The sequence below is a fragment of the Bos javanicus genome, chromosome 27, assembly GCF_032452875.1.
Source record: "Bos javanicus breed banteng chromosome 27, ARS-OSU_banteng_1.0, whole genome shotgun sequence".
Classification (NCBI taxonomy): domain Eukaryota; kingdom Metazoa; phylum Chordata; class Mammalia; order Artiodactyla; family Bovidae; genus Bos; species Bos javanicus.
Window position 1 is genome coordinate 13,707,266 of NC_083894.1, and position 24,916 is coordinate 13,732,181.

The 24,916-nt window shown below is 39.3% G+C and overlaps 1 protein-coding gene across 1 annotated transcript in view; it reads left to right on the plus strand.

Moving 5' to 3' along the window:
• The window catches only part of TENM3 (teneurin transmembrane protein 3), a 997,728-nt gene that overhangs the window by 925,318 nt on the left and 47,494 nt on the right, over positions 1-24,916 (plus strand). The window contains exons 19-25 of the mRNA XM_061404118.1: positions 307-568; positions 4,397-4,664; positions 5,935-6,078; positions 13,114-13,363; positions 14,071-14,091; positions 23,265-23,497; positions 24,552-24,706. Coding sequence (XP_061260102.1) covers positions 307-568; positions 4,397-4,664; positions 5,935-6,078; positions 13,114-13,363; positions 14,071-14,091; positions 23,265-23,497; positions 24,552-24,706 — 1,333 coding nt within the window. The remainder of the gene's footprint in view (positions 1-306; positions 569-4,396; positions 4,665-5,934; positions 6,079-13,113; positions 13,364-14,070; positions 14,092-23,264; positions 23,498-24,551; positions 24,707-24,916) is intronic.

Below are 24,916 nucleotides of genomic sequence, written 5' to 3' on the forward strand. Positions count from 1 at the left end.
TCTAGGTTAAGGATATATGCGTGCGTTGCAGTAAACTCCAAGAATTGGTGATGGACAGGGAAGCCTGGCATGCTGCAGTCCATGGGGTCACAAAGAGTTGGACACGACTGAGCGACTGAACTGAACTGAAGGATATATGGATGGTCATTGTATAATTCTTTTAATATTCTCATAGATTTTAAACTATTTCATGTAAAAGTTGAGAGAAAAAGGTCTTTCTTATAAAGCATATTGATTTAAGGAGGCGAGCGTTGACAGTTACACAAGATCCAGATAGTTCACTAAATATGTCTTGTGTTTTCCTAGGTTTGACTTGGTGGCAAATGGCGGAGCTTCTCTGACGTTGGTGTTTGAACGATCCCCGTTCCTCACCCAGTATCACACTGTGTGGATTCCATGGAATGTCTTTTATGTGATGGATACCCTTGTCATGAAGAAAGAAGAAAACGACATTCCCAGCTGTGATCTGAGTGGCTTTGTGAGGCCCAGTCCTATCATCGTGTCCTCGCCTTTATCCACCTTTTTTAGATCGTCTCCTGAAGACAGTCCCATTATTCCCGAGACACAGGTAGACTATTGTAGCCGGCAGTGCTTTGCAGTAAACCATTTTCAGATCACATGGTTTCCAAAGAATTTTTTTTAAAGGATTACAGAATTTCAGTGCTAGCCTAAGTAATCCTCTGGAATGACATGTAGAATGTGGGGTGTGTATGTGTGTGTGTAGTAAATAAGAGTTATTATATTAGGATATCTATTTCTTAAAGATCTGTTCAAAATACTTCTTCTTCAAGATTCATCTGTGTCTATTTATTAGCTGTAGCCAGATGGGAAAACAGCTTTAAGTGCAACAGCTAGTAATGTCTTTGCTCATTGATTCATTCATTGGAAAAGGCTTTTAGTGCCTGCCATGTATCTGACCTCCTAACTGACATTATACCAAGTGCTACTGTACGTGGTCATTATTCTCAATGTTTTACTGTTTAATTATTATTGTAAGCAGAAGATACGTTAGAACAGATGAATCTCCATAAAAAATGTTCATTGATTTTCTCACAATATTTTTAAAACATGGTATCATGTCTTAAACCCTAATAATATAGGGTTAATGATGTAGTTCGTAAAGCCATATTTTTCACAGGGAAAAAATTATATAAGTTTTAAACCATGTTTGCACTATTCATTTTTGTCTGCTGAAATATCAGGGGATTGTTTTCCTTCCTGTATGTTTCCAATTAGAAATAACTTTCAGATCTTAAAGGCAGGACATTAAGTACAGCGATAATGGACTTCATATGTAAACAGCTGAGTAAAAACATGTGGTCTTTAAAATACAACAGCACTGAACAGCTTGGCCGCGTTTATTCTTCAAATATTTATTGAAATCCCTGTTCTGCACCAGGCGCTCTTATAAAGAAACAAAGCAGTATACCAATCAGATGAAGTACCTGCTTCCAAGAAGTTTGCCAATTTACACAGAGAGACTGAAAACAAACAAATATATGTCAAGTTGTGAATAAGACTTAATTAAAATAATAAAGCAGGGTAAAGTGGATGGAATTGCAGTTTTATATAGCATGGTCCCAGAAGATCTCTTTGATGAGATTACACTTCAGCAGAAACTTTGAGAAGAGAAAGAATAAACCTGGAAAATAGAAGGTCATTCCAAGCAGAGCAAAGAGCAAGTTCAAAAGCTCCAAGGGAAGAACAGGCTTCCCTGGTGGCTCAGTGTAAATAATCTGCCTGCAGTGCAGGAGACATGGGTTTGATCCCTGGGCTGGGAAGATCCAATATCCGAGGAAATGCCAACCCACTTCAGTGTTCTTGCCTGAGAAATCCCATGGACAGAGTAGCCTAGCAGGCTTTGTAGTCCATGGGGTCCAGAAAGAGTCAGATACAGCTTAGCAACTGAACAAACAGAAGGGGAAGAACAAAAACTGGGCCTGTTCACAGAACGGCAGAGAAGCTGGCAGGTGTGGCTGAAATGAAGGAGATGATGTCTCAGATCACTGAAGACCATGGCGAGGATGAGGACTTTTCCTGTGATCACTGAGTAATTGGAAGCTGTGAGAGGATTTTAGGCAGACCAAGTACAGTTTCTTATTTGCTTCTTTAAAAGATCGTTGCAGTTGCTGTGCTGAGAATATTCTATTTAGGGCAAGGGTTGAAACAAAGAGACCAGTCAGAAGGCAGTCTCAGTAGTAGGAGAAATGATGGTGTCTTAGATAAAGGTGATTGGGGGTAAGAAGCGGTAAGAACCATACAATCAGCTTAATGGTTGGTTTTTCCACTCTGGCTTGATTCGCTTTTCCACTAGTGCAAAATAGTTGGTCAAATTAAATTACCTTGGACAAACACGTTTTAATGAGTTAAATTACAGATTATTTGTTCCAGTGAAGTAAGCTAATGATGACAAAGACAGAAATCAGTTATTAAAATTAGGAATAACATATTTTGAAATAGAGATATTAACTCCTGGGAGATCACAGTATATATTCATGAAGGTATCTATAGGAAACCTATCAAATTTATGTGAAATTATTTTGAAAATAAATTAAGAGGAAATAAATGATACGCTTTAAGTTATAATCACTTACATTTTCAGGGCCATCCAAGTCACAGAATCTGTCTTTCAAACTAAGGCACCAGTGTTGCACCCCCAATGATACGGAACAGTGAGTTCTGTTAAGATGATTCACCCTGAACCAAAGGGTCCTACTTAAGTTATTAACATTTGTATGACAGACATACATCATTCCTGTTTCATGTGAGAGGAGTTGGGAGGAAGAGAAACACTACTGAACCCTGAATCGCTTTTTTAAGACTTTTCCAACACAAAAAGGTAGTCCTTTAAGTCTGAGTAATGAATATTCCTTGGAGAAGGAAATGGCAACCCACTCCAGTGTTCTTGCCTGGAGAATCCCAGGGACGGGGGAGCCTGGTGGGCTGTCTATGGGGTCGCACAGAGTCGGACGCGACTGAAGCGACTTAGCAGCAGCAGCAGCAGCAATGAATATTCCTAGCGCAATCTGAGGAAACCTTTGAGAATGCTATTTAATTCTTAGTAGAGAAGGTGATAAGCTCCTGGGGTGTATTCTTAAGCGTAGATAGCCTTGTGCATTACACAAGAGGTAGTAAGTCCAAGTGAAAGTGAAAGCGTTGGTCTCTCAGTCATGTCTGACTCTTTGCGACCCTGTGGACTGTACCCCACCAGGCTCCTCTGTCCATGGGATTTTCTAGGCAAGAATGCTGGAGTGGATAGCCATTCCCTTCTCCAGGGGATCTTCCTGACCCAGGAATCAAACCCAGGTCTCCTGCATTTTAGGTGGATTCTTTACCATCTGAGCCACCAGGGAAGCCTGACCCTAAGAAGAGCTATTATTATTAACCAAACTAATAGGAGCACTATTAGCAAGTAGAATCTGAATTATTTGGATTTATTTTATATACAACATAGCATAGATTTTTTTCAAAATACTGAAATCCTGTTTCGGCATAATGTATTTTTGCATATGTCAGGATAAATTTATTGGTATTCATTGAGCAAGTCACACTGATGGGTACATTGTGGGGTTAGGAATATGATTTTTAAAATTTGTAACAGATAATTTTTAGGCAGGTAATTATATTAACTCTTTACATTCATTTCAATTCAAGCAGTGTGTATCGAGCGTCTTTTGCAGACATTCAACATACGTTAATTGTTCTCTGGGGGGAAATTTATGCAACTTGAAAATATTAGTTCATGTACCATCATATCAAAAATCAGCGATGAGTCCAAGCTCAATGTTTAACTAATTATGGGAGTGTGCTGTTGTTATATTACCTTCCAACATAAATATGGAGTTTGCTACAGTTTATCCCAAGTGAATTGGTCTGTTTTGTTACCATTCCTGTCTTTCTGGGCTGTGACCAGTCAGTTGATGAGGCTGTAGATGTAGGTTTAACCCCGAAATGAGCCAGCTGGCGTGGGCCAGATCTTTGGCCTGGGCCATATTTCTGTGCTGAGCGAACCATCTTACAAACGTCTGCTCTAATTCTCCAGGGCAACGGGGGTGAAAGATGGGTTAGTGAGAATCCACGGTGACTATAAACTAACAAGGCAGTGCATGTCAGCCTGATGCAGCAGTCACAAAATTTCCTGTATTAGAAGTAACACCTGAACTGTGATTAATTCAAGATAAATGACAGGACGCTTTTAGGAGGAGAAAAATTGAGCTGGCAGCAGCGTTATTTTTAATTATTGAATAAGATAACATCTCAAATGCGTCTTTGTGGATAGTGACTCTTTAGGATCTTATCTTATTGTTAATTGCTTTGCTGCATTCTTTTCAATGTATTTTACCTAATAGTCATACGTGATCCCTGTTTGCAACTTCTGCTTTCTTTTGAAACCTAGGTCCTCCACGAAGAAACCACAATTCCAGGAACAGACTTGAAACTTTCCTACCTGAGTTCCAGGGCTGCCGGGTATAAGTCAGTACTTAAGATCACCATGACCCAGTCTGTTATCCCATTTAATTTAATGAAGGTGCATCTGATGGTGGCTGTCGTAGGAAGACTCTTTCAAAAGTGGTTTCCTGCATCACCAAACTTGGCCTATACGTTTATATGGGATAAAACAGATGCATATAATCAAAAGGTCTATGGTCTGTCTGAAGCTGTTGGTAAGTCCCTTGTAAATGTATTATATTCAGCACCAAAAACACTGTCTTGAACTCAGAATTAACATGAAATTCATTACAATCCAAGAAAATCCGTGGATAAGCAGAGAGGATGCCAGTAAGGTTGCCTAGAAAGGTTGTAAATGGTTGGTTTAGATCTACCATAAGAAAAAGGAATGTGATTCCATATGATGAATGTGAAATTTCAGGTTTTCATATCCTTTTTTTCATGTTTTTCTTCCTCATCATGTCCCTTCCTTTTTTCATTTTCTTCTTTCCTTTATAATTTTATCTCAATTTTCATTAACCTTTTTTACATTTTCAGTATCTAACAACATGTAGTTTCAAGTCATAATGATATTTTAACATGACATCAGACAACATTTATGTCCAAAAATTATTTCAGCTCTTCTGACTGGAAGGACCAGTCACTTCAGCAGGATGATATTCATGAACCATCAAACCAGTTGTTTCGCCACATGAGGGGACAATGCAATCAGAGTTTGATCTGTTGAGATATGCATACTGTGGCTCCAGGCTCAGGCTCAGAATACCAAAAACGAAAGGAAAACATGTTACCTGAAAATACAGTAGGCATTTTATCTTGAAATTAATATGTAATTTAGACTGGAATTTGTTCAGATCAGATAATTGCCTCTTCTCCCTTCACTTTGTTCTAAATTTTAAAATCCATGCTTCATTGTGACCTCTGAAGTTTTCCTTTTGAGACTTGTTCCTATTAATCTGCTGCTAATTTTATTGTTTATTCCTGATAAGAGCATGTGAATATAATGTTGTAACCTGGCTATCTTTGTTTGCTCTATTAAATCTTACTTAGCATAAATATTTTCCATAGCTTAATACTCCTGGAGACTAAGCATCTCTGATTATTCAGATAGTAAATAGTGCTTTTTGTTGTTATTGTCTGATCACATTTGGGGCTGATTTATCAATCTAACTAATGACTTCCCCAGTTGCTCAACCTGAGCTTCATTTTGTACTATGGACCCTTTGTGAAAAAGTGGTGTAGGGAAAAATACTAGTTTTCTATTAAGTCAATACAAAAATAATATTTGGAGATCATTTTTTTTTTCAAAAACCACCTTTTATATGATCAAATCTTCTCATATAAAAAATAAACTCTGTTCACAAATAAGTGGAAATATGATCTCCAGAGCACATCTGTGAAAAAAGCAGTTTTATCAAGATAATAAAATAAATTGCATTTCTGCCTGCGGCTGGGAAGATGAACCATGATTTGTTCTGATTCCAGTGTCAGTGGGATACGAATATGAGTCGTGTTTGGACCTGACTCTGTGGGAGAAGAGGACTGCCATTTTGCAAGGCTACGAACTGGATGCTTCCAATATGGGCGGCTGGACATTAAATAAGCATCATGTGTTGGATGTTCAGAACGGTAAGAGCTTGTCCACAGATAGTTAATATCATTCACTTTCAAACCAGTTAAACTGGAGCAACATTTTATCCCATGCATGCTATAGGATCAGAATTAGCAGGGGGACAAAAAGTATATTTTTAAAGACTTCAAGGAATTCCCTGGTGGTCCAGAGGTTTAGACTCCATGCTTCCACTGCAGGGGACATGGGTTTGATCCCCGGTTGGGAAACCAAGTTCCCACATGCCACATTGTATGACCAAAATCATAAATAGATTAAAGACTATAAAAGCTTAAAATGGAAACTGTGTAATAAACTTCACAGTGTTCATGGTCTCATCACCAACATAGTTTTCCTAGAAAGTACTTGAGTTGATCCAGAGTGCTTTAGGTAGGTTTATGAAAAATGGAGGGAGGGGGATTTTTTAAGTAAAGAAAAAACTAAAATTCCAAGTGGCTTTACAAAAATATTTCTGCTGCTGCTGCCGCTAAGTCACTTCAGTCATGTCCGACTCTGTGCAACCCCAGAGACAGCAGCCCACCAGGCTCCCCCGTCCCTGGGATTCTCCAGGCAAGAACACTGGAGTGGGTTGCCATTTCCTTCGCCAATGCATGAAAGTGAAAAGTGAAAGTGAAGTCGCTCAGTCATGTCTGACTCTTCGTGACCCCATGGGCTGCAGCCTACCAGGCTCCTCTGTCCATGGGATTTTCCAGGCAAGAGTACTGGAGTGGGGTGCCATTGCTCTAATAGATCTTAATCTTTAAAAAAGTAGCCCGTTCTCACTATCTAGAATTTTTTCAGTTCTTCTTAGATTGCATTTGAGGGAAAGAAAAACTTTTCCCACTCAAACTGGGTTACGTATACTGTTTTTTGACTTTACAAATATTAGGAAAAAATACTCTGGAAAAAGGAAAGCAAGAATTAAAGAGTATTACTTGTTGTAGATCTGATAGATAAATATGCTCTGAGAAACACATGTCAGATCTCATAAACCAAGAGATATAAATTACTTGCAAAATGTGACCAACTTCATGTCATAAAGAACATTAATTACGTTAAACAAATTATGTTGTCTTTGCTGTATTACCAACATTTACCCACATCCTGGCTAGCTTCCCTGGTAGCTCAGCTGGTAAAGAATCCACCTGCAGTGCAGGAGACCTGGGTTTGACCCCTGGGTTGGGAAGATCCCCTGGAGAAGGGAAAGGCTACCCACTCTAGTATTCTGACCTGAAGAATTCCATAGACAGCATAGTCCATGGGGTTGCAGAGTCAGACACAACTGAGCAACTATCACTTTTACTTTCTTTGGCTACATCTCAGATAATATACAAGTACATTCCCATAGAGAGAGGAGCCTGGTGGGCTACAGTCCATGGGGTTGCAAAGTCAGACACAACTTAGCAACTCAACAACTTTGCTAGAAAGGCAGAACCTTAAGGTAACTTGCTCTAAAATAAGAGATACCAAGGGAACATTTCATGCAAAGATAGGCACAGTAAAGGACAGAAATGGTATGGACCTAACAGAAGCAGAAGACATTAAGAAGAGATGGCATGAATACACAGAAGAACTTAATGACCATACAAAAAAGATCTTAATGACCCAGATAACCACGATGGTGTGATCACTCACCTAGAGCCATACATCCTGGAATGCGAAGTCAAGTGGGCTTTAGGAAGCATCACTACGAACAATGCTAGTGGAGGTGATGGAATTCCAGTTGAGCTATTTCAAATCCTAAAAGATGATGCTGTGAAAGTGCTGCACTCAATATGCCAGCGAATTTGGAAAATTCAGCAGTGGCCATGGGACGTGGAAAAGGTCAGTTTTCATTCCAATCCCAAAGAAAGGCAATGCCGAAGAATATTCAAACTACTGCACAATTGCACTCATCTCATCCAAGCAAAGTTGTGCTCAAAATTCTCCAAGCCAGGCTTCAACAGAATGTGAACCAAGAACTTCCAGATGTCCAAGCTGGATTTAGAAAAGACAGAGGAACCAGATATCAAGTTGCCAACATCCACTGGATCATAGAAAAAGCAAGAGAGTTCCAGAAAAACATCTGCTTCATCTACTATGCCAAAACCTTTGACTGTGTAGATCACAACAAACTGTGGAAAATGCTTAGAGATGGGAATATCAGACCACCTGACCTGCCTCCTGAGAAATCTGTATGCAGGTCAAAAAGTAACAGTTAGATCCAGACATGGAACAGTGGACTGGTTCCAAATTAGAAAAGGAGTAAGTCAAGGCTGTCTATTGTAACCCTGCTTATTTAACTTAAATGCTCAGTTCAGTTCAGTTCAGTCACTCAGTCATGTATGACTCTTTGCGACCCCATGGACAGCAGCACACCAGGCTTCCCTGTCCATCACCAACTCCTGGAGTTTACTCAAACTCATATCCATTGAGTCAGATGTATGCACAGTACATCATGAGAAATGCTGGGCTGAGTGAAGCACAAGCTGGAATCAAGATTGCCAGGAGAAATACCAGTCACTTCAGACATGCAGATGACACCACTCTTATGGCAGAAAGCGAAGAAGAACTAAAGAGCCTCTTGATGAAAGTGAAAGAGGAGAGTGAAAAAGCTGGATTAAAATTCAACATTCAAAAACCAAAGATCATGGCATCTGGTCCCATCTTGATGGCAAATAGATGGGGAAACAATGGAAACAGGGACAGACTTTATTTTCTTGGGTTCCAAAATCACTGCAGATGGTGACTGCAGCCATGTAATTAAAAGACACTTGCTTCTTGGAAGAAAAGCTAAGACCAACCTAGTCAGCATATTAAAAAGCAGAGACAGCACTTTGCCAACAAAGGTCCGTATAGTCAAAGCTATGGTTTTTCCAATAGTCATGTATGGATGTGAGAGTTGGACCATAAAGAAAGCTAAGCATTGAAAAACTGATGCTTTTGAACTGTGGTGTTGGAGAAGACTCTTGAGAGTCCCTTGGACTGCAAGGAGATCCAACCAGTTAATCCTAAAGGAAATCAATCCTGAATATTCATTGGAAGACTGATGCTGAAGCTGAAGCTCCAATACTTTGGCCATCTGATATTAAGAACTGACTCATTGCAAAAGACCCCGATGCTGGGAAAGATTGAAGGCAAGAGGAGAAGGGGATGACAAAGGATGAGATGGCTGGATGGCATTATGGACTTCATAGACATGAGTTTGAACAAGCTCCCAGAGTTGGTGATGGACAGGGAAGTCTGGCATATGCTGCAGTCCATGAGGTCTCAAAGAGTAAGACACAACTGAGCAACTGAACTGAACTGAAATTAAGTCTTACCATGCTAGTAACTCTCTGCTCTTCTCTTACAAACAGCCAAAGAAGGAGATTTCATGGTCTTGTTAAAATTAGCTTTTGTCTTAGCAGAAGTTTTCAGAGGTACAGAATGTTGAATCAAGTATCCAGTACAACTAAATAAATATTTAACTATGATTGATGGGTACTTTTTCTAATTAATGTTGCTTTGATACTGGTTCTTTTTGTTTTGAAAAAAAAAATGTTCATTGGAGTTGAAGAGGATACATTTTAAACTTCTAAATCCAGGACTTGAACATTCTCTTCTTCAGAAAAGAATTGAATGAGTTAATCAATAGTAAGAAAAAGATTGTCCCACATGTCCTGTCTGATCATTAGCAGTGTCTAAAGCAGTGGTGGTTTCCGCCTCTGATGTTAGCCACACGAGGCTTAGCCTCAGTCTTTTAAAATGCAAAGCCTTGTGCCAGCCATGCCAGTGGCCGCTCTTGATTAAATTCTCTACAGTTGTGACTTCCCTGGTGATCCAGCAGTTAAGACTGTGCTGCCAATGCAGAGAATGTGGGTTCAGTCCCTGTTGGGGAACTAAGATCCCACATGCCACATGGCATGGCCAAAAAATTGAAATAAATAAAGGATACATTTTGATAGTCTCTCCAGTTATATTTCACATGGTTTGACATATTGCTGTATTCCTCCTGTTGCTGTGAAAGTCGCTCAGTCGTGTCTGATTCTTTGCAACTCCATGGACTGTAGCCCACCAGGCTCCTGTCGATGGGATTCTCTAGGCAAGACTGCTGGAGTGGGTACCCATTCCCTTCTCCAGGGGACCTTCCCAACCCAGGGATCGAACCCAAGTCTCCTGCATTGCAGGACAGATTCTTCACCACCTGAGCCACCAGGGAAGGTTCCAGAAGTTCTTTATAAACAAACCCAGAGAAAAACCTCCACGTGTTTTCATTATTATGAGATTTTAGGGTAAAGTTCATAACCAGTTAGCCACAAGATTTCACCCAAGAAATTATGAACCAGTAAAAAGACTACAAGCCAAAAACTTCAGGAAAAGCCATATGTATGATATTCAGCACTCAGTGTAATATTCAGGAAGAATAAGAAACTCATAAATGTTCTGTATGTGGATACATTTAATAAAAATACACACACACATTCTTCCAGAGAATAATAGATGGTTAAATTTTATTAAAATAACAGATCAGATGTAAAAATTGACCCCAAATTCCATCCTCCCCAAAAAGTTATAAATGATAAAATATATATTATTTTAAAATGCGAGGTAACCTACTTCACAGAGTGAACTGAATGTGATTTCAAATGTTATCCCAGAGCAGTTTGACAAGTAGTGGCTTTTCAAAGTGACGTGTGTCTAATCGAATAAACAAAGTGATTTGTAATCGTGACAAGGTGGACGAGCAATGGAAATACAGTAAGGAAGACGAGAAGGCAGAAATATAGACAGTGACAGGTGTTTGCGCAGGCACCCTGGAACATGGAAATAAATATTCTAATGTTCATCTTTCTATCCTGTCATAACAGAGGAGAATCATGAAAGACCGATCGTTCTAAGTAATGACTGACTGAATCAGATGCAGGCGAGCCATAGGCTGACTTGTAGGATTTTCTGATGAAAATTACAGAACTGGCTGTTCTAGGAAATTATAGTTCCATCACTGTCGAATAACGCAATCACAGAAAGATCTTAGGGATCATTAATGTATTCTTTGAATATTCAAGGCAAAATGCCGTTTGTCTGTTTTTATGATCAAGCCTTATTTAGATGATTTTCCCTAAATTTGAATAAACTTGTTTTTTAAGTCCTGATTTCTTTATGTAAATTCGCCATGATTATTACATCACCCATGTGGCAGAGCATTAGAAAAGTAACGGCAGAATTCACCTAAAAAATGCTGAGCTCTAAGAGGAACACCATTATTCTGCTTTCTTCTTCACTTTAAAATTATCCCCAAGTGGGAAGAAAAAACACTTTCTCAAGCTTCCTGTTGGTACTTTCTTGGGATTGATTCTTTTAACAGTATATCTGTTTAAAAAAAAAATGTATAAACAGCAGGTGGTTTACAGATAATAACATATTGAGAAGTGTCTTGAACGTGTGTAACAATAACAGCTGACCATCCAGTTACATCATAGCAAAATGCAACCGGTGAACAATGTTTAATAATGGTAAATGAGTAAAATCAGAATCTCCACTCACATCTAGTTTCTCACTTTGAAAATATTTATTTAGGATTTTTTTTTCTCAGCTTTTTGTTAAAGACCAAAATGGAGCAGACTGGCATCTTGCCTTAAAATTATTGGTATTTTCACATCTAAAAGCAAAATTCACTTTAAATGATAAACTGCCCTTCCCAATTTTGTAATGTCTGAAATTTTGAATAATTACATGTGCATGCATTTTCATATCAAGTTGAAGTATAAGCAAGAAAAATACTCTTTCATGGTATAGTAATATGTTAAAGGTTTGGTATATATTTTCTAGCTTTGTTTTCTGTAAAGTGTATTTAATTTTTTTACAACTCAGTGATAAACTCCTAAAGAAGAAAGTCATATTGTTGGTACATATTTTTATTAGTTGGGCTCATATGGAATGTTTTCAACATCATTTAACAATTAGGCAAACTTGCTGCACCCTAAAGAACATTGCGGGAGACCTGGGTTCGATCCCTGGGTTGGGAAGATCCCCTGGAGAAGAGAAAGGCTACCCACTCCAGTATTCTGGCCTGGAGAATTCCATGGACTGTATAGTCCATGGGGTCGCAAAGAGTCAGACAGGACTGAGCAACTCTCACTTTCAAAGAACATTGTGTAGAGATGGTTGTCAAATTTGGCTGCGTGCACATTAAGATCATCTGGAGAGCTTTTAAAAGTCTCAATACCAAGGCTGCACCCCAGATCAATTACATCAGAATCCCTCGGGATGAGATCCCAGCATGAGTAGTTTATACAACTTCCCTGTCAGTTCCAACGTGTAGCCAAGTTTGAGAATCACTGGTGTCGAGAACTCAGTTTCTAATTTTTCTTGTTAGGCCTTTGTTTCTTTCACCTGACATTCTTTAAACCAATAACGGATAGCATTTTTTGCTCTCTCCTATATATCTTATTCGGAGAAGGCAATGGCACCCCAGTACTCTTGCCTGGAAAATCCCATGGATGGAGAAGTCTGGTGGGCTGCAGTCCATGGGGTCGCTAAGAGTTGGACACGGCTAAGTGACTTCACTTTCATTTCTCACTTTCATGTGTTGGAGAAGGAAATGTCAACCCACTCCAGTGTTCTTGCCTGGAGAATCCCAGGGACGTGGGAGCCTAGTGAGCTGCTGTCTATGGGGTTGCACAGAGTCGGACACGACTGAAGCGACTTAGCAGCAGCAGCAGCAGCATATATCTTATTATATAATATTTTACAGTGGGTCATTGAATGGAGCTTTTTCTGAAAGAACTTTAGATAAAAGTTTTCCCAGTCCAAATCGAAAAGGCACCAAACTGTGGCTTCTGTACTGAACCTGGTAACTTTTCAACTTTACTCCTTTTTTTTTTTCTTTTCTTTTTTTACTTTTATTTTATTTTTAAACTTTACATAATTGTATTAGTTTTGCCAAATATCAAAATGAATCCGCCACAGGTATACATGTGTTCCCCATCCTGAACCCTCCTCCCTCCTCCCTCCCCATACCATCCCTCTGGGTCGTCCCAGTGCACTAGCCCCAATCCTTTTATCGTAAGAAAAATGCATTTTATCTCATCCAGGTATCCTGTACAAGGGAAACGGGGAGAATCAGTTTATCTCCCAGCAGCCCCCCGTGGTGAGCAGTATCATGGGCAATGGAAGAAGGCGCAGCATCTCGTGCCCGAGCTGCAACGGTCAAGCCGATGGTAATAAACTCTTGGCCCCAGTGGCTTTGGCATGTGGGATCGACGGCAGTCTGTACGTGGGGGATTTCAACTATGTTCGGCGCATATTCCCTTCTGGAAACGTAACAAGCGTTTTAGAACTAAGGTATGTCTCTCCTTATTTGGGGGTTTTGATCATAGTGAAACATGCTTTTACTTTGAAATAATGTTGCATATGGTGTACTAATTTATTTACTTAAACATACCTTTCTAGTGTTTAAAATTCTCCTTAGAAAGCAGTGAAATTCTTGGTTCAAATTTGGAAAAGCCCAACACGTGTATATTGTGCCATAAATGTATGAAAGAGTATAAAATAACTTAGGATATAAAAATCTCACCGGTTCCAGTGAATTTTCTATACTCCAATAAGCTAGAACTATGGGTTTTAAATTTCTATAGTTATCTTTAGAAAAACCTTGTGTTATAAGTTGTTACACCTTTATTTCACATTGGTTGAAATTAAAGCATAAAATATTTTCCTACAATATTAGGACATAACAGTAAACAAACTAAGCCTATAACTTTCAACTGGAATATCAAATCTTCAAGTTGGGTTAACTCATTAACCATAATGCCAGTAGTTAAAGTAACAAATTGCTGTTTTTGCTTTGTTCATTAGGCATGTTTATCAAAATCATTCTGTTCTATAAATTGTTTGATAAGCCTTGACCTACAAAATTCATTCCAGTGTTAGTTCTGCTTAAGTTAGCAATTTTCCATAAAATAATTAAAATCTCAGTATTCAGTTCATTATATAGAAACCTTTTCTAACTATGCTTTTTTTCTCCACCTTTTTTATCTGCTTCCACCAAGAAATAAAGATTTTAGACATAGGTAAGCATCTTGCTTAAAGGTTATTGTGTATTTTTGAATGTCCTTCGTATGTGTCAACTTGTCTCTCTGACATTGTTTTCTAAGAACATTTTATCATGAGAGGAAATTCAGCAGCAGAGAACATCTAAGGAATGAAAACCGCATAAATGAACTATTATGATACAGCATATTGCAAAGCCTATATTGTGCAATATAATTTGAAAAATATTTTTGAGTTGGCTAACAGATTAAATTTTGTCACAGAAAACCATAATAATGAGCATCTCTGGGTAACAAAAAAGAAACCTGTAAATTTCAGGTACTGACTGTAAGCCGTATTGAACAGAACAACATTTGAAGCACACTTGGAAGAGTTTGAGGAGCATTCAGTTTGACCAATACCAGGGCAGATCTGCTCTATGGGGCCCAAAGCTTATTCAATTAGGGGGCCTAGGTTAAAGAAGAAGAACCTAAAGATAGTTTACTTTGGTGAATTTTTTAAAACATAAGGTCCCGTGAACATGCTGCCAGGGGCCCTTGGACTTGGAAGGAACTCATACAAGTGGAGGAGCCCTAAAGGTTAAGCTTTACTGACTTCCTGGTAAATTCATTGCTGCTATAGTTTAAACTGTGTATTTCAGTTCAGTTCAGTCACTCAGTCGTGTCTGACTCTTTGCAACCCCATGAATCACAGCATGCCAGGCCTCCCTGTCCATCACCAACTCCCGGAGTTCACTCAGACTCACGTCCATCGAGTCAGTGATGCCATCCAGCCATCTCATCCTCTGTCGTCCCCTTCTCCTCCTGCCCCCAATCCCTCCCAGCATCACGGTCTTTTCCAGTGAGTTAACTCTTCACATGAGGTGGCCAAAGTATTGGAGTTTCAGCTTCAGCATCAGTCCTTCCAATGAACACCCAGGACTAATCTCCTTTAGGATGGACGGGTTGGATCTCCTTGCAGTCCAAGAGACTCTCAAGAGTCTTCTCCAACACCACAGTTCAAAAGCATCAATTCTTCGGTACTCAGCTTTCTTCACAGTCCAACTCTCACATCCATACATGACCACAGGAAAAGCCATAGCCTTGACTAGACTGACCTTTGTTGGCAAAGTAATATCTCTGCTTTTGAATATGCTATCTAGGTTGGTCATAACTTTCCTTCCAAGGAGTAAGTGTCTTTTAATTTCATGGCTGCAGTCACCATCTGCAGTGATTTTGGAGCCCCCAAAACTAAAGTCTGACACTGTTTCCACTGTTTCCCCATCTATTTCCCATGAAGTGATGGGACCAGATGCCATGATCTTCGTTTTCTAAATGTTGAGCTTTAAGCTAACTTTTTCACTCTCCACTTTCACTTTCATCAAGAGGCTTTTTAGTTCCTCTTCACTTTCTGCCATAAGGGTGGTGTCAACTGCATTCCTGAGGTTATTGATATTTCTCCCGGCAGTCTTGATTCCAGCTTGTGTTTCTTCCAGCCCAGTGTTTCTCATGATGTACTCTGCATATAAGTATAATAAGCGGAGTGACAATATACAGCCTTGACGTACTCCTTTTCCTATTTGGAACCAGTCTGTTGTCCATGTCCAGTTCTAACTGTTGCTTCCTGACCTGCATATAGGTTTCTCAAGAGGCAGGTCAGGTGGTCTGGTATCAGAATTTCCCACAGTTTATTGTGAATCACACAGTCAAAGGCTTTGGCATAGTCAATAAAGTAGAAATAGATGTTTTCCTGAAACTCTCTTGCTTTTTTGATGATCCAGTGGATGTTGGTAATTTGATCTCTGGTTCCTCTGCCTTTTCTAAAACCAGCTTGAACATCAGGAAGTTCACGGTTCACATATTGCTGAAGCCTGGCTTGCAGAATTTTGAACATTACTTTACTAGCATGTGAGATGAGTGCAATTGTGCGGTAGTTTGAGCATTCTTTGGCATTGCCTTTCTTTGGGATTAGAATGAAAACTGACCTTTTCAAGTCCTGTGGCCATTGCTGAGTTTTCCAAATTTGCTGGCTTTAAACCCCATTTAAACTGTATATTTTCCTAAGTTGAGAGAATTAATAGATTTCAGTTTTAAGAAGAAGTGTTTCCACTGACATTATTATGGAGGAAAAGACTTTCTTCAGGGCTCAGAATGAATGTCGTTGAAGCAAATATATAGGCTCCAAAGTTTTCCAGATTCTATTTGCTCTGTATACTTAGCTGAGAAGGTACAGGACAAGCTTGTATAATGTATGGGCACTTTTAACTGAGAAGGTTTCCTCAGGACAGCAAAAAAAAAAAAAAAAAAAAGGATGGGGGGGCGGAATATGTTTGAAAGTAAAGCTAGCAAAAAGAAAAAAAGGCAAGGTATATTGGACATGCTCAATCTAGTTTGGCCATTAAAATAAGTAATACAATGATATTGGATAGAAAAGTTAGTGATAGTTAACGTGAAGTCCTTGAGATGAATAAATCCATGTGACTCAATTAAACCTTTGTGCAGAGATTGACAACTAGGAAATAAAAAGCAAAGGTCAGCTAAAAGATGTATAGCTGTCACATACCCATACGACCCATATCCACAGTCCCAAGACCTTCACCTAAGCTCCCCTGTTGATCTTACGCTAGCAACTAATAGCCCAGCCACATGCAGAAACTAGCACAGAATTTCTCCAGACTTCTAAGCATGAAAAGCTCTGCTGTTAGAAACCACAGCTGAATATCAAAATTGTTCTGGCCTGGTCTTTTTAGTAACTGTGGAGAAGAGAAGACAAGCTGGTGTGTACACCAACTAAATGCAGAAACGCTGGAGGCAATACAGAAAAAATGATCAAAACAGCCACCTTTTTAACAGGCTGGGCTGTTCCAGGCCAGGCACAGTGCCAGATACACAGTGTTGCACACCCACACAGCAGCCCTTCAAGGTTACACAGGAACTAAGAGAGGCTCAAGGAGGTTATGCCTCTTCCCCCAAGATACGTAACTAAGAAATGGGGAACAGAGATTTGAACCAGTCTGAAAAGCGTGTTCTTTACACTATACCACATCAGTTCAGTTCAGTTCAGTTGCTCAGTCACGTCGTACTCTTTGCAACCCCATGGACTGCAGCACGCCAGGCCTCCCTGTCCATCACCAACTCCAGGAGTTTGCTCAAACTCATGTCCATTGAACCAGTGATGCCATCCAACCATCTCATCCTCTGTCGTCCCCTTCTCCTCCCACCTTCAATCTTTCCCAGCAACAGGGTCTTTTCCAATGAGTCAGTTCAACACATCAGGTGGCCAAAGTATTGGAGTGTCAGCTTCAACATCAGTCCTTCCAATGAACACCCAGGACTGATCTCCTTTAGGATAGACTGGTTGGATCTCCTTGCAGTCCAAGAGACTCTGAAGAGTCTTCTCCAGTACCACAGTTCAAAAGCATCAATTCTTCGGCGCTCAGCTTTCTTGAGAATCCAACTCTCACATCCATATATGACTACTGGAAAAACCATAGCCTTGACTATACGGACCTTTGTTGGCAAAAGTAATGTCTCTGCTTTTTAATATGCTGTCTAGGTTGGTCATAACTTTCCTTCCAAGGAGTAAGCGTCTTTTAATTTATTTATACTATACCACATAGTCAGTTTTCATCTGTCCAAGCGGCCAGGTTTCTATAGGCTAATTCCCTGGATTTATAAAAAGCTATATTTATTTCACAATCATTTGATAAATTATGTAGAACTGTCATCTCTCTAGAAAAAAGTCTGTGAGATTAGAGCTACATTATTAACAATACTTTGTACAATGAACTCATTCTGTATTAGCACATGATGTTTGGCAGTGGTGCTCATTGTAATCCGTCTCATGATCCTTCTCTGTACATTATCCCTGCTAAACATGGACTCTTGCATTTGCTTTATGTGCCATCCATGTAAAACACAATGGTTTAGGTTTTAAATTGATATCCGTCTTTATTAAATCTGTGTTGACTGATCACTTACCATGTGCTGGGTTCTTGGACAGATTGTAGTATTGAGACAAAGTCCATGCTCTCAGAACTCACAATCCGGTAGGGAGAACAAGATGTACATGTAACAGACTAAATGACATCATCAATATCACTCTTTAACACCTAATCACATGGCTTGTATTTCGAGAGTAAATGTGTGGAGGCTTCTCTGGTGGCTCACATGGTAAAGAATCTGCCTGCAATGTGGGAGATCCAGGTTTGATCCCTGGGTCAGGAAGATCCCCTGGAGAAGGGAATGGCAAACCATTCCAGTGTTCTGGCCTAGAGAATTCCATGGACAGAGGAGCCTGGCAGTCCATAGTGTTGCAATGAGTCAGATACAACTGAGCGACTAACACTTTTTCACTGTCTGTGAAGGGAGAGATTACGGGGAAATGGGGGTGTGTTTAAGGAAAGTTTCCTGGAAGGTTGATTTGACGCAGGTCTAAAATGAAATCTGCTGACACAGAACAACCAGGAGAAAGGAGAGCAGTCATGAAGAAAGAATATAGAACAAGTCAAGTTACTTGCTCACAAGAGATGAGTGGGACATGTTCTAAGAGAAACTCAATCCAGTTCAAAATTATGATAACATCAAAATGACCGTGTTGGTAGTAACGAGAGATCGGTAGGAAGGCAGGTTAAGGTCAGAGAGCTCAGGGCCTTGATGGCTCTAAGGAGTTACTCTCCAGTCCTGCAGAGTAGCAGACAGTGGGGAACCGTGGTCTGATGTTGAATAAGATAGCAGCATCTCAGAGTGGCCTTTTAGGAAGATGAATCTGGTGTCAATGTCCACAATGACATGAAGATCAGTTAGGAAGCTGTTATGTGAAACCATGAGATGCTAGGTACCTGAAATAGTCTGAGGAGTCATGAACGAATCAGCTGATGAGATAAAGGAAGGCAGAGAATGGACACAGTGTGTGAGTGATGAGAAAGAGAAAGATATAAGAAAAAAAAAAAAATAAGGCTTTTAAGTCCACATCATCAAACAGATGATAATAATCATTGACAAAAATTAGGGATTCATTTGCTTAGTAACTAATTTATCAAAATTGATTTAACAAAACCAAGGTATTTCAGCTCATCAGAGCTTCTTCATTTAGCTTAAAAAATGAAAATTCTTTACAGATGCTTCTTCCTATTTACCCTCCAATATCATGTTCCTTGTATCAGATGATAGAATCCTACCTGGGCTTCCCTGGTGACCCAGCAGTAAAGAATCCACCTGTCCATGCAGGAGACACGGGTTCAATCCCTGGGTCAGGAAGACCCCCTAGAGAAGGAAATGGCAACCCACTCCGGTATTCTTGCCTGGAGAATCCCACAGACAGAGGATCCTGGCGGGCTGCAGTCCCTGGAGTCACAGAGAGTCAGACATGACTGAGCGACTGAACAACAACAACAAAAGGATCCTACCTGGCTTTCTCCTTTCTCCCACTTTCCTGGCTAGCACACAAGTCATGAAAGACTTAGGAAAGGTGGTAGAAAGAAAAAGAAAAATATGTCTAAATATATAAAAATGAACAGGGAAGTCAGTTGTTAATGATGAAGTAAAGAAGAAAAATGAATGTTTCTTCTCCTCTTCCTATGCTTCATAGCATATCAACAGTCTCATTAATTGGACTGATGGGGGAAATAATAAATATATTGAATAATAAAATAAATATAAAAGCATTCCTAATGTTTTAACATTCAGAGTATTCTGTCATACCAAATGTTTTAAGTATTTGTCAGGATATTGTATCAAATCGTCTAGCTATACTTTAATTAATTGATATAAATACTACCCAACATATTAAATTTTTACATAAATGAGAGCTTCCAAAATGCTTAGAAAGTAAGTTTTTTTTATATATGTTCAACATTTCCCCCTATGATGTTCCTAGTATGTTTGCTAACAAACCCCTTTTGTAGGTAGTAAATGTTAGCTCATTCCTGATCCAATTCTTTAAAATTCCAAAACAAAGTAAACTAAATTCATTAACTAATACCAGCCAAGGGGCATTTCAGCATGTAATTCTAAAAATCAACTTTGTGAATTTTATATTACCAATTAAAAGATCAAAGAAATGTCAATCACAGGTCTGTGAAATTGAACAGATTAAAGTTTAGATAGAAGACTCTAAAAATTTGATTCAGCGCTTGTCATTGACTTCATAGTTAAAAATTAAGCAAGCACAAAAATATCACATCCCAAACCCAAAACCTTGCTTGCAATAATATAAACAATCTTTTGTTTGCCAGAAAATCATAGTTTTATGCATTAGTATAATTTATACACCTTCAGAAAAACTCTGTATTCCAAGGGCTGTGGTACAGTTTCCAACTGAAAAGTTTTATAAGTGTTAATAATATCTATTCTATAGCTTGGGCTTCCCTGGTGGCTCAAATGGTAAAGAATCTGCCTGCAATGCAGGAGACCCAGGTTCGATCCTTGGGTCGGGAAGATCTCCTGGAGAAGGGAATGGCTATCCACACTAGTATTGTTGGCTGGAGAATCCCATGGACAGAGGAACCTGGCAGGCCCATGGAGGTTGCAAAAGAGTTGGACACGACTGAGAGACTAACATTCTACACGCAGCTTGTCCTTTGCAAATATTTCTCTAGTCTAAGAAGGCTGAATGATGATAAAATAAATGAGGAAACCTAGTCTGCATTTACCACTGGATCTGTCTAAATCTATAGTCTAATTGAGTAAGACTTAGAGAAGACAGCTTGGATCTAGACAATTCAGGGTGAGTTAAGAGTTCAGGCACAGTATAGTATAGCATAGGTTCTTAACTTGATCTCAGCTTCTTTGGTTTTGATGCTATTAGTTGAAGTCTCAATGTTATCATAAACCTTTCTGAAATAAAAATCAGTTGGTCACCTAAGAAGGCTATTGTATATAATTCTGCTGAACAGAGATTCCCCCAAACTGTGCACTTGGTAAATATCCTGCACCCTCATTACCAGCATCTGACAGTTGTCAGTCATCATAGCCTCACATTTTCACAGGAGATACATCACTGATATAAAAGCTCATCACCCATTTGTACCACCACCCCAGCCTCTCCAATGCTTTGGCTTTGCAGGAAGTTGGAAGGGCAAGAACCAACACCCCCTTCAGAAAACTCTTTGCTTAAATCAGGTGTCCTTGAATCCGAAATACATCACACAGGCTACTCAGAGCTTCTTGCCACAAGTCTATCAACTGAAAATTTCCACACTCACTTTTTTGTTCTTTGAGCGTTTCAATACAGATCCCCCCCTTTTTTTTTTTCCATTTAAGGGAAACTGGGTCCCAAGAAGCAGCTCTAATTTGCCATGGCAGGCTGCACTGTAGGGAAAGGAGCTCGCTCTCATTTCCTGCTGTTCTGCGGGGAATATTTCCAGAGGCGAATGCTCCTCTCCAGGGCTGCATACGCCTCCACATTTGTTCTTCTGGACAATAGACTTCCGTGCAAAATTAGAGCCTTCACTTGATGGACATTTTTAAAGCCATTGGCAGATAGTGCTTGATTTAGAAATCTCTGTGTCTTCAAGGAAGGAGATGCTTCAGGACAGAAAATATAAAGCATCACTTTGGACCTTGTCTTTTTACCATTCCACTGGAATAGAAGTGATGCCAGTAGATGCAAAGCTTATGACCTGAATATCTATTATTTTTGGACCAAGAAAACTCATGCCCTATAGCTAAAGAGTATACCGCCGCTATTCAAGCAGGCGTCTCAGAAATCTGTTGTTTTCTTCTCAAAATGAGGGGCACCATGAAAAAGTATGCATTCTTCATTTACCTTTAGCATCATTCAACTAGAAACCATTCAGACTGGATATTTTAAGAAGGATCTGCATTGTTTTGGTAGTTTTGACATTACAGAATAATAGTAGGACTAAAGAAACAAATTGAACCTATTCAAGTTTAGAGAATTCTATTTTCCTGATTTACATTTTCAGAAGGCAAGTTACAGTTTAGTTAACAATAATTATTACACTTCTACACAGGCTTGAGTCACAAGGCCAAAGACAGTGCAGTGTAAGAGGAGACAGGACCCAAGTCAGTATTAAGAATAGCTAATGCTTATGAGTATGTATTGTGTGGCCAGCGCTGCTGTCAGGATTTTACTTGCACTAGTTCATGTAACCCTCTCAACAGCCTATGAAATCTGCATTATTTTCATGTTTACAGATAAGGAAGCTGAGGCAAAGTTAGCTGGCTTGCTCAAGGTCACACAGTTTAGTGATGAAGCTGATGTTCAAACACGGGCAACGTGGTCCAGAGGTTATGTTCATATATATATACAGCTGGCAGGAAGATAAAATGTGTGTGTACATGTTTACAACCAACTGTATCATAATTAGTGTATAATCAGGGAGATAGGAAAAACTAGAGAATCTTTCCAATGTCATGCCTTCCAAAATAGACCCAGCTTGACTGAGTTACGACTGTGTCACAGCTGTATATATATATCTGGAAGAGCGACTCTGCCAATACCAGACTGACTATTGGAGGGAATAAAAAACCTCTGCAAAATTTTTCTGAATATTATAATGATATGTAACTTTTCACCTCAGTACAAAGTAATAAACTACCACATTAAGGAACACAGTATGTCTTAGTGCATTTAAGATTTCAGGCATCAGGACTTCTCTGGAGGTGGTTAAGACTCTGAGCTCCCAAAGCAGTGGGCAATGGTTCAATCCCTGGTTGAGGAACTAGGATCCCACATGCTGCAAAAAAAAAATTTTTTTTTTTTTTTCCGTTTTTGAAGCCAGGTGTTTTTGGTTTGATTGCAAGAGAAAACCGGAGATTTCCCTACAATGAGATGCAAGTAGAATCACTAGAATGTTACACTTGACTGGAGAGTTTGTTAGAAACCCCCTTCCCCTGGAATAATCCTTAAGCCTGTCACTCAAGGGCTGTGTGTTAATGGCTTTGCATTGAACCAAAAATATTTCAAGAGCTTGCTTCTTCGTTTAGGTTGGAAGCATATCGCCTTCTAAAGGTAATTACTTTTAAGATGGCTGTTTAATAAATTGTTACATCCTCAACAAGAGATAAGGAAAAGAGTCATTGGCACCAGTTCTTTTAAATCATTGTTTACAGTGCTGTTCATTTTCTAGTCATTGATGAGGAGTCGCAGTTTGTAATTAGTTTCTCATCATCTGTTTTATTTTGCTTTTAATTTCTGTGTTTTAGGAGTAATTTTTTTTGTGATATTTCTGTATGATCTTTTCTTACAGCAGCAACCCAGCTCACAGGTACTACCTTGCAACTGATCCAGTCACGGGAGATTTGTATGTTTCTGACACTAACACCCGCAGGATTTATCGCCCAAAGTCACTTACGGGTGCAAAAGACTTGACTAAGAATGCCGAAGTAGTGGCAGGAACAGGGGAGCAGTGCCTTCCTTTCGATGAAGCCAGATGTGGGGATGGCGGAAAGGCTGTGGAAGCAACACTCATGAGTCCCAAAGGTACCAACCGGCATTTACCAATTGGAGGATTTCTTTTCATTAAAAAATTAAAAGGTGGAAAATCCAGTTAGTGCCTGATTGTGTTTAATGCTGAGTTAACATTTTCCTCTCAACTGTGTTCTGGAAAGCCGTTTCACATCTAGCGTTTTGAAAAGCCATTTAGTGTGAAATGGCTAAAATCCTAACGTTGATTTTACAGTAAAATCAACTATAGGTTGATTTTACGTGCTTGGCATTTTTTATTATCATACCTTTTTTTTTTCAACTTTTCAAGGAATCAAGCAAATCCTCAGTATCATTCAGGTCACATCCTTTTCAGCTTCAGGGAAGTGTCCGCATTCTTTCATTGTCCTGGAATTTCTTTGTCGTGAGTGAGTCCCAGGCCTCCCTAAGAACCATCACTAAGTGACCCTATTAGCCCTCACCCAGTTTGGAGCTACTAAACTTTTGTTTCTATGCCATGGGAAAAAAATGCTTGCTGTAATGAATTTCTGGAGGTAACAGGGGCTAAAAATTCTATGTGACGGAGGCCTCTAGCTTTTAAACCAGTCGGAACTGACTCCTTCTTCATGTATTATGCCGTTCATTACAGTGTTTTTCGATTTGAGCCTTTTTTTTTTTTCATTATAGCAAGAGACTGTTATGTGAACACGGACTGGAAAAAAGTATTTGTTGTGCTGAATTATTCATCCTAGCAGATTTCATTGTAACAAGGTCAACAAAACACTAACCTTGGCTTAGATCTATTTTTGTTAGAATAGAGTTACTCTAAGTTCAGCATAACAGAATTTGACCTGTTTCTATAATTTATAGACAGCAACACTGTGCGGTGTTTATATTTTAAATACACGTACTACCCATATGATCCACATGCTAAGTACAGATTCTTACAAATTTGGGTTCTTTATTACATTTTACATTGATTTGTAACTGCAATCTTACCTTCTGTCTACTGCCCATGTTATTGATGTTAAATGTTGAGTTTAACGATGGCTGTGAGCATTTAATTAAATCATTTTTGAAAGATTACTAACAGGGACTCTCTTGGATACAGGAATGGCAATTGATAAAAATGGATTAATCTACTTTGTTGATGGAACAATGATCCGAAAAGTTGATCAGAATGGAATCATATCAACTCTCCTGGGCTCTAATGATCTGACCTCAGCCAGACCTTTAACCTGTGACACTAGCATGCACATCAGCCAGGTAGTGAAAACATTGCCCCAAAGTGTCTGTTTCTCTTCTGCGTGACTTGATTTACAGTGTCCGTAAACTATGATAACACCATCTTAAACCACGTGTGTCATGGCAGCCTCCTTGTGATAAAGTTCCTCCATTGATATGTGTCTCCAGAGCTAATACAAAGTTATTTTCTTCTCCAGTTCTGCATTTGAAGAATTCAATGAAATACAGGAC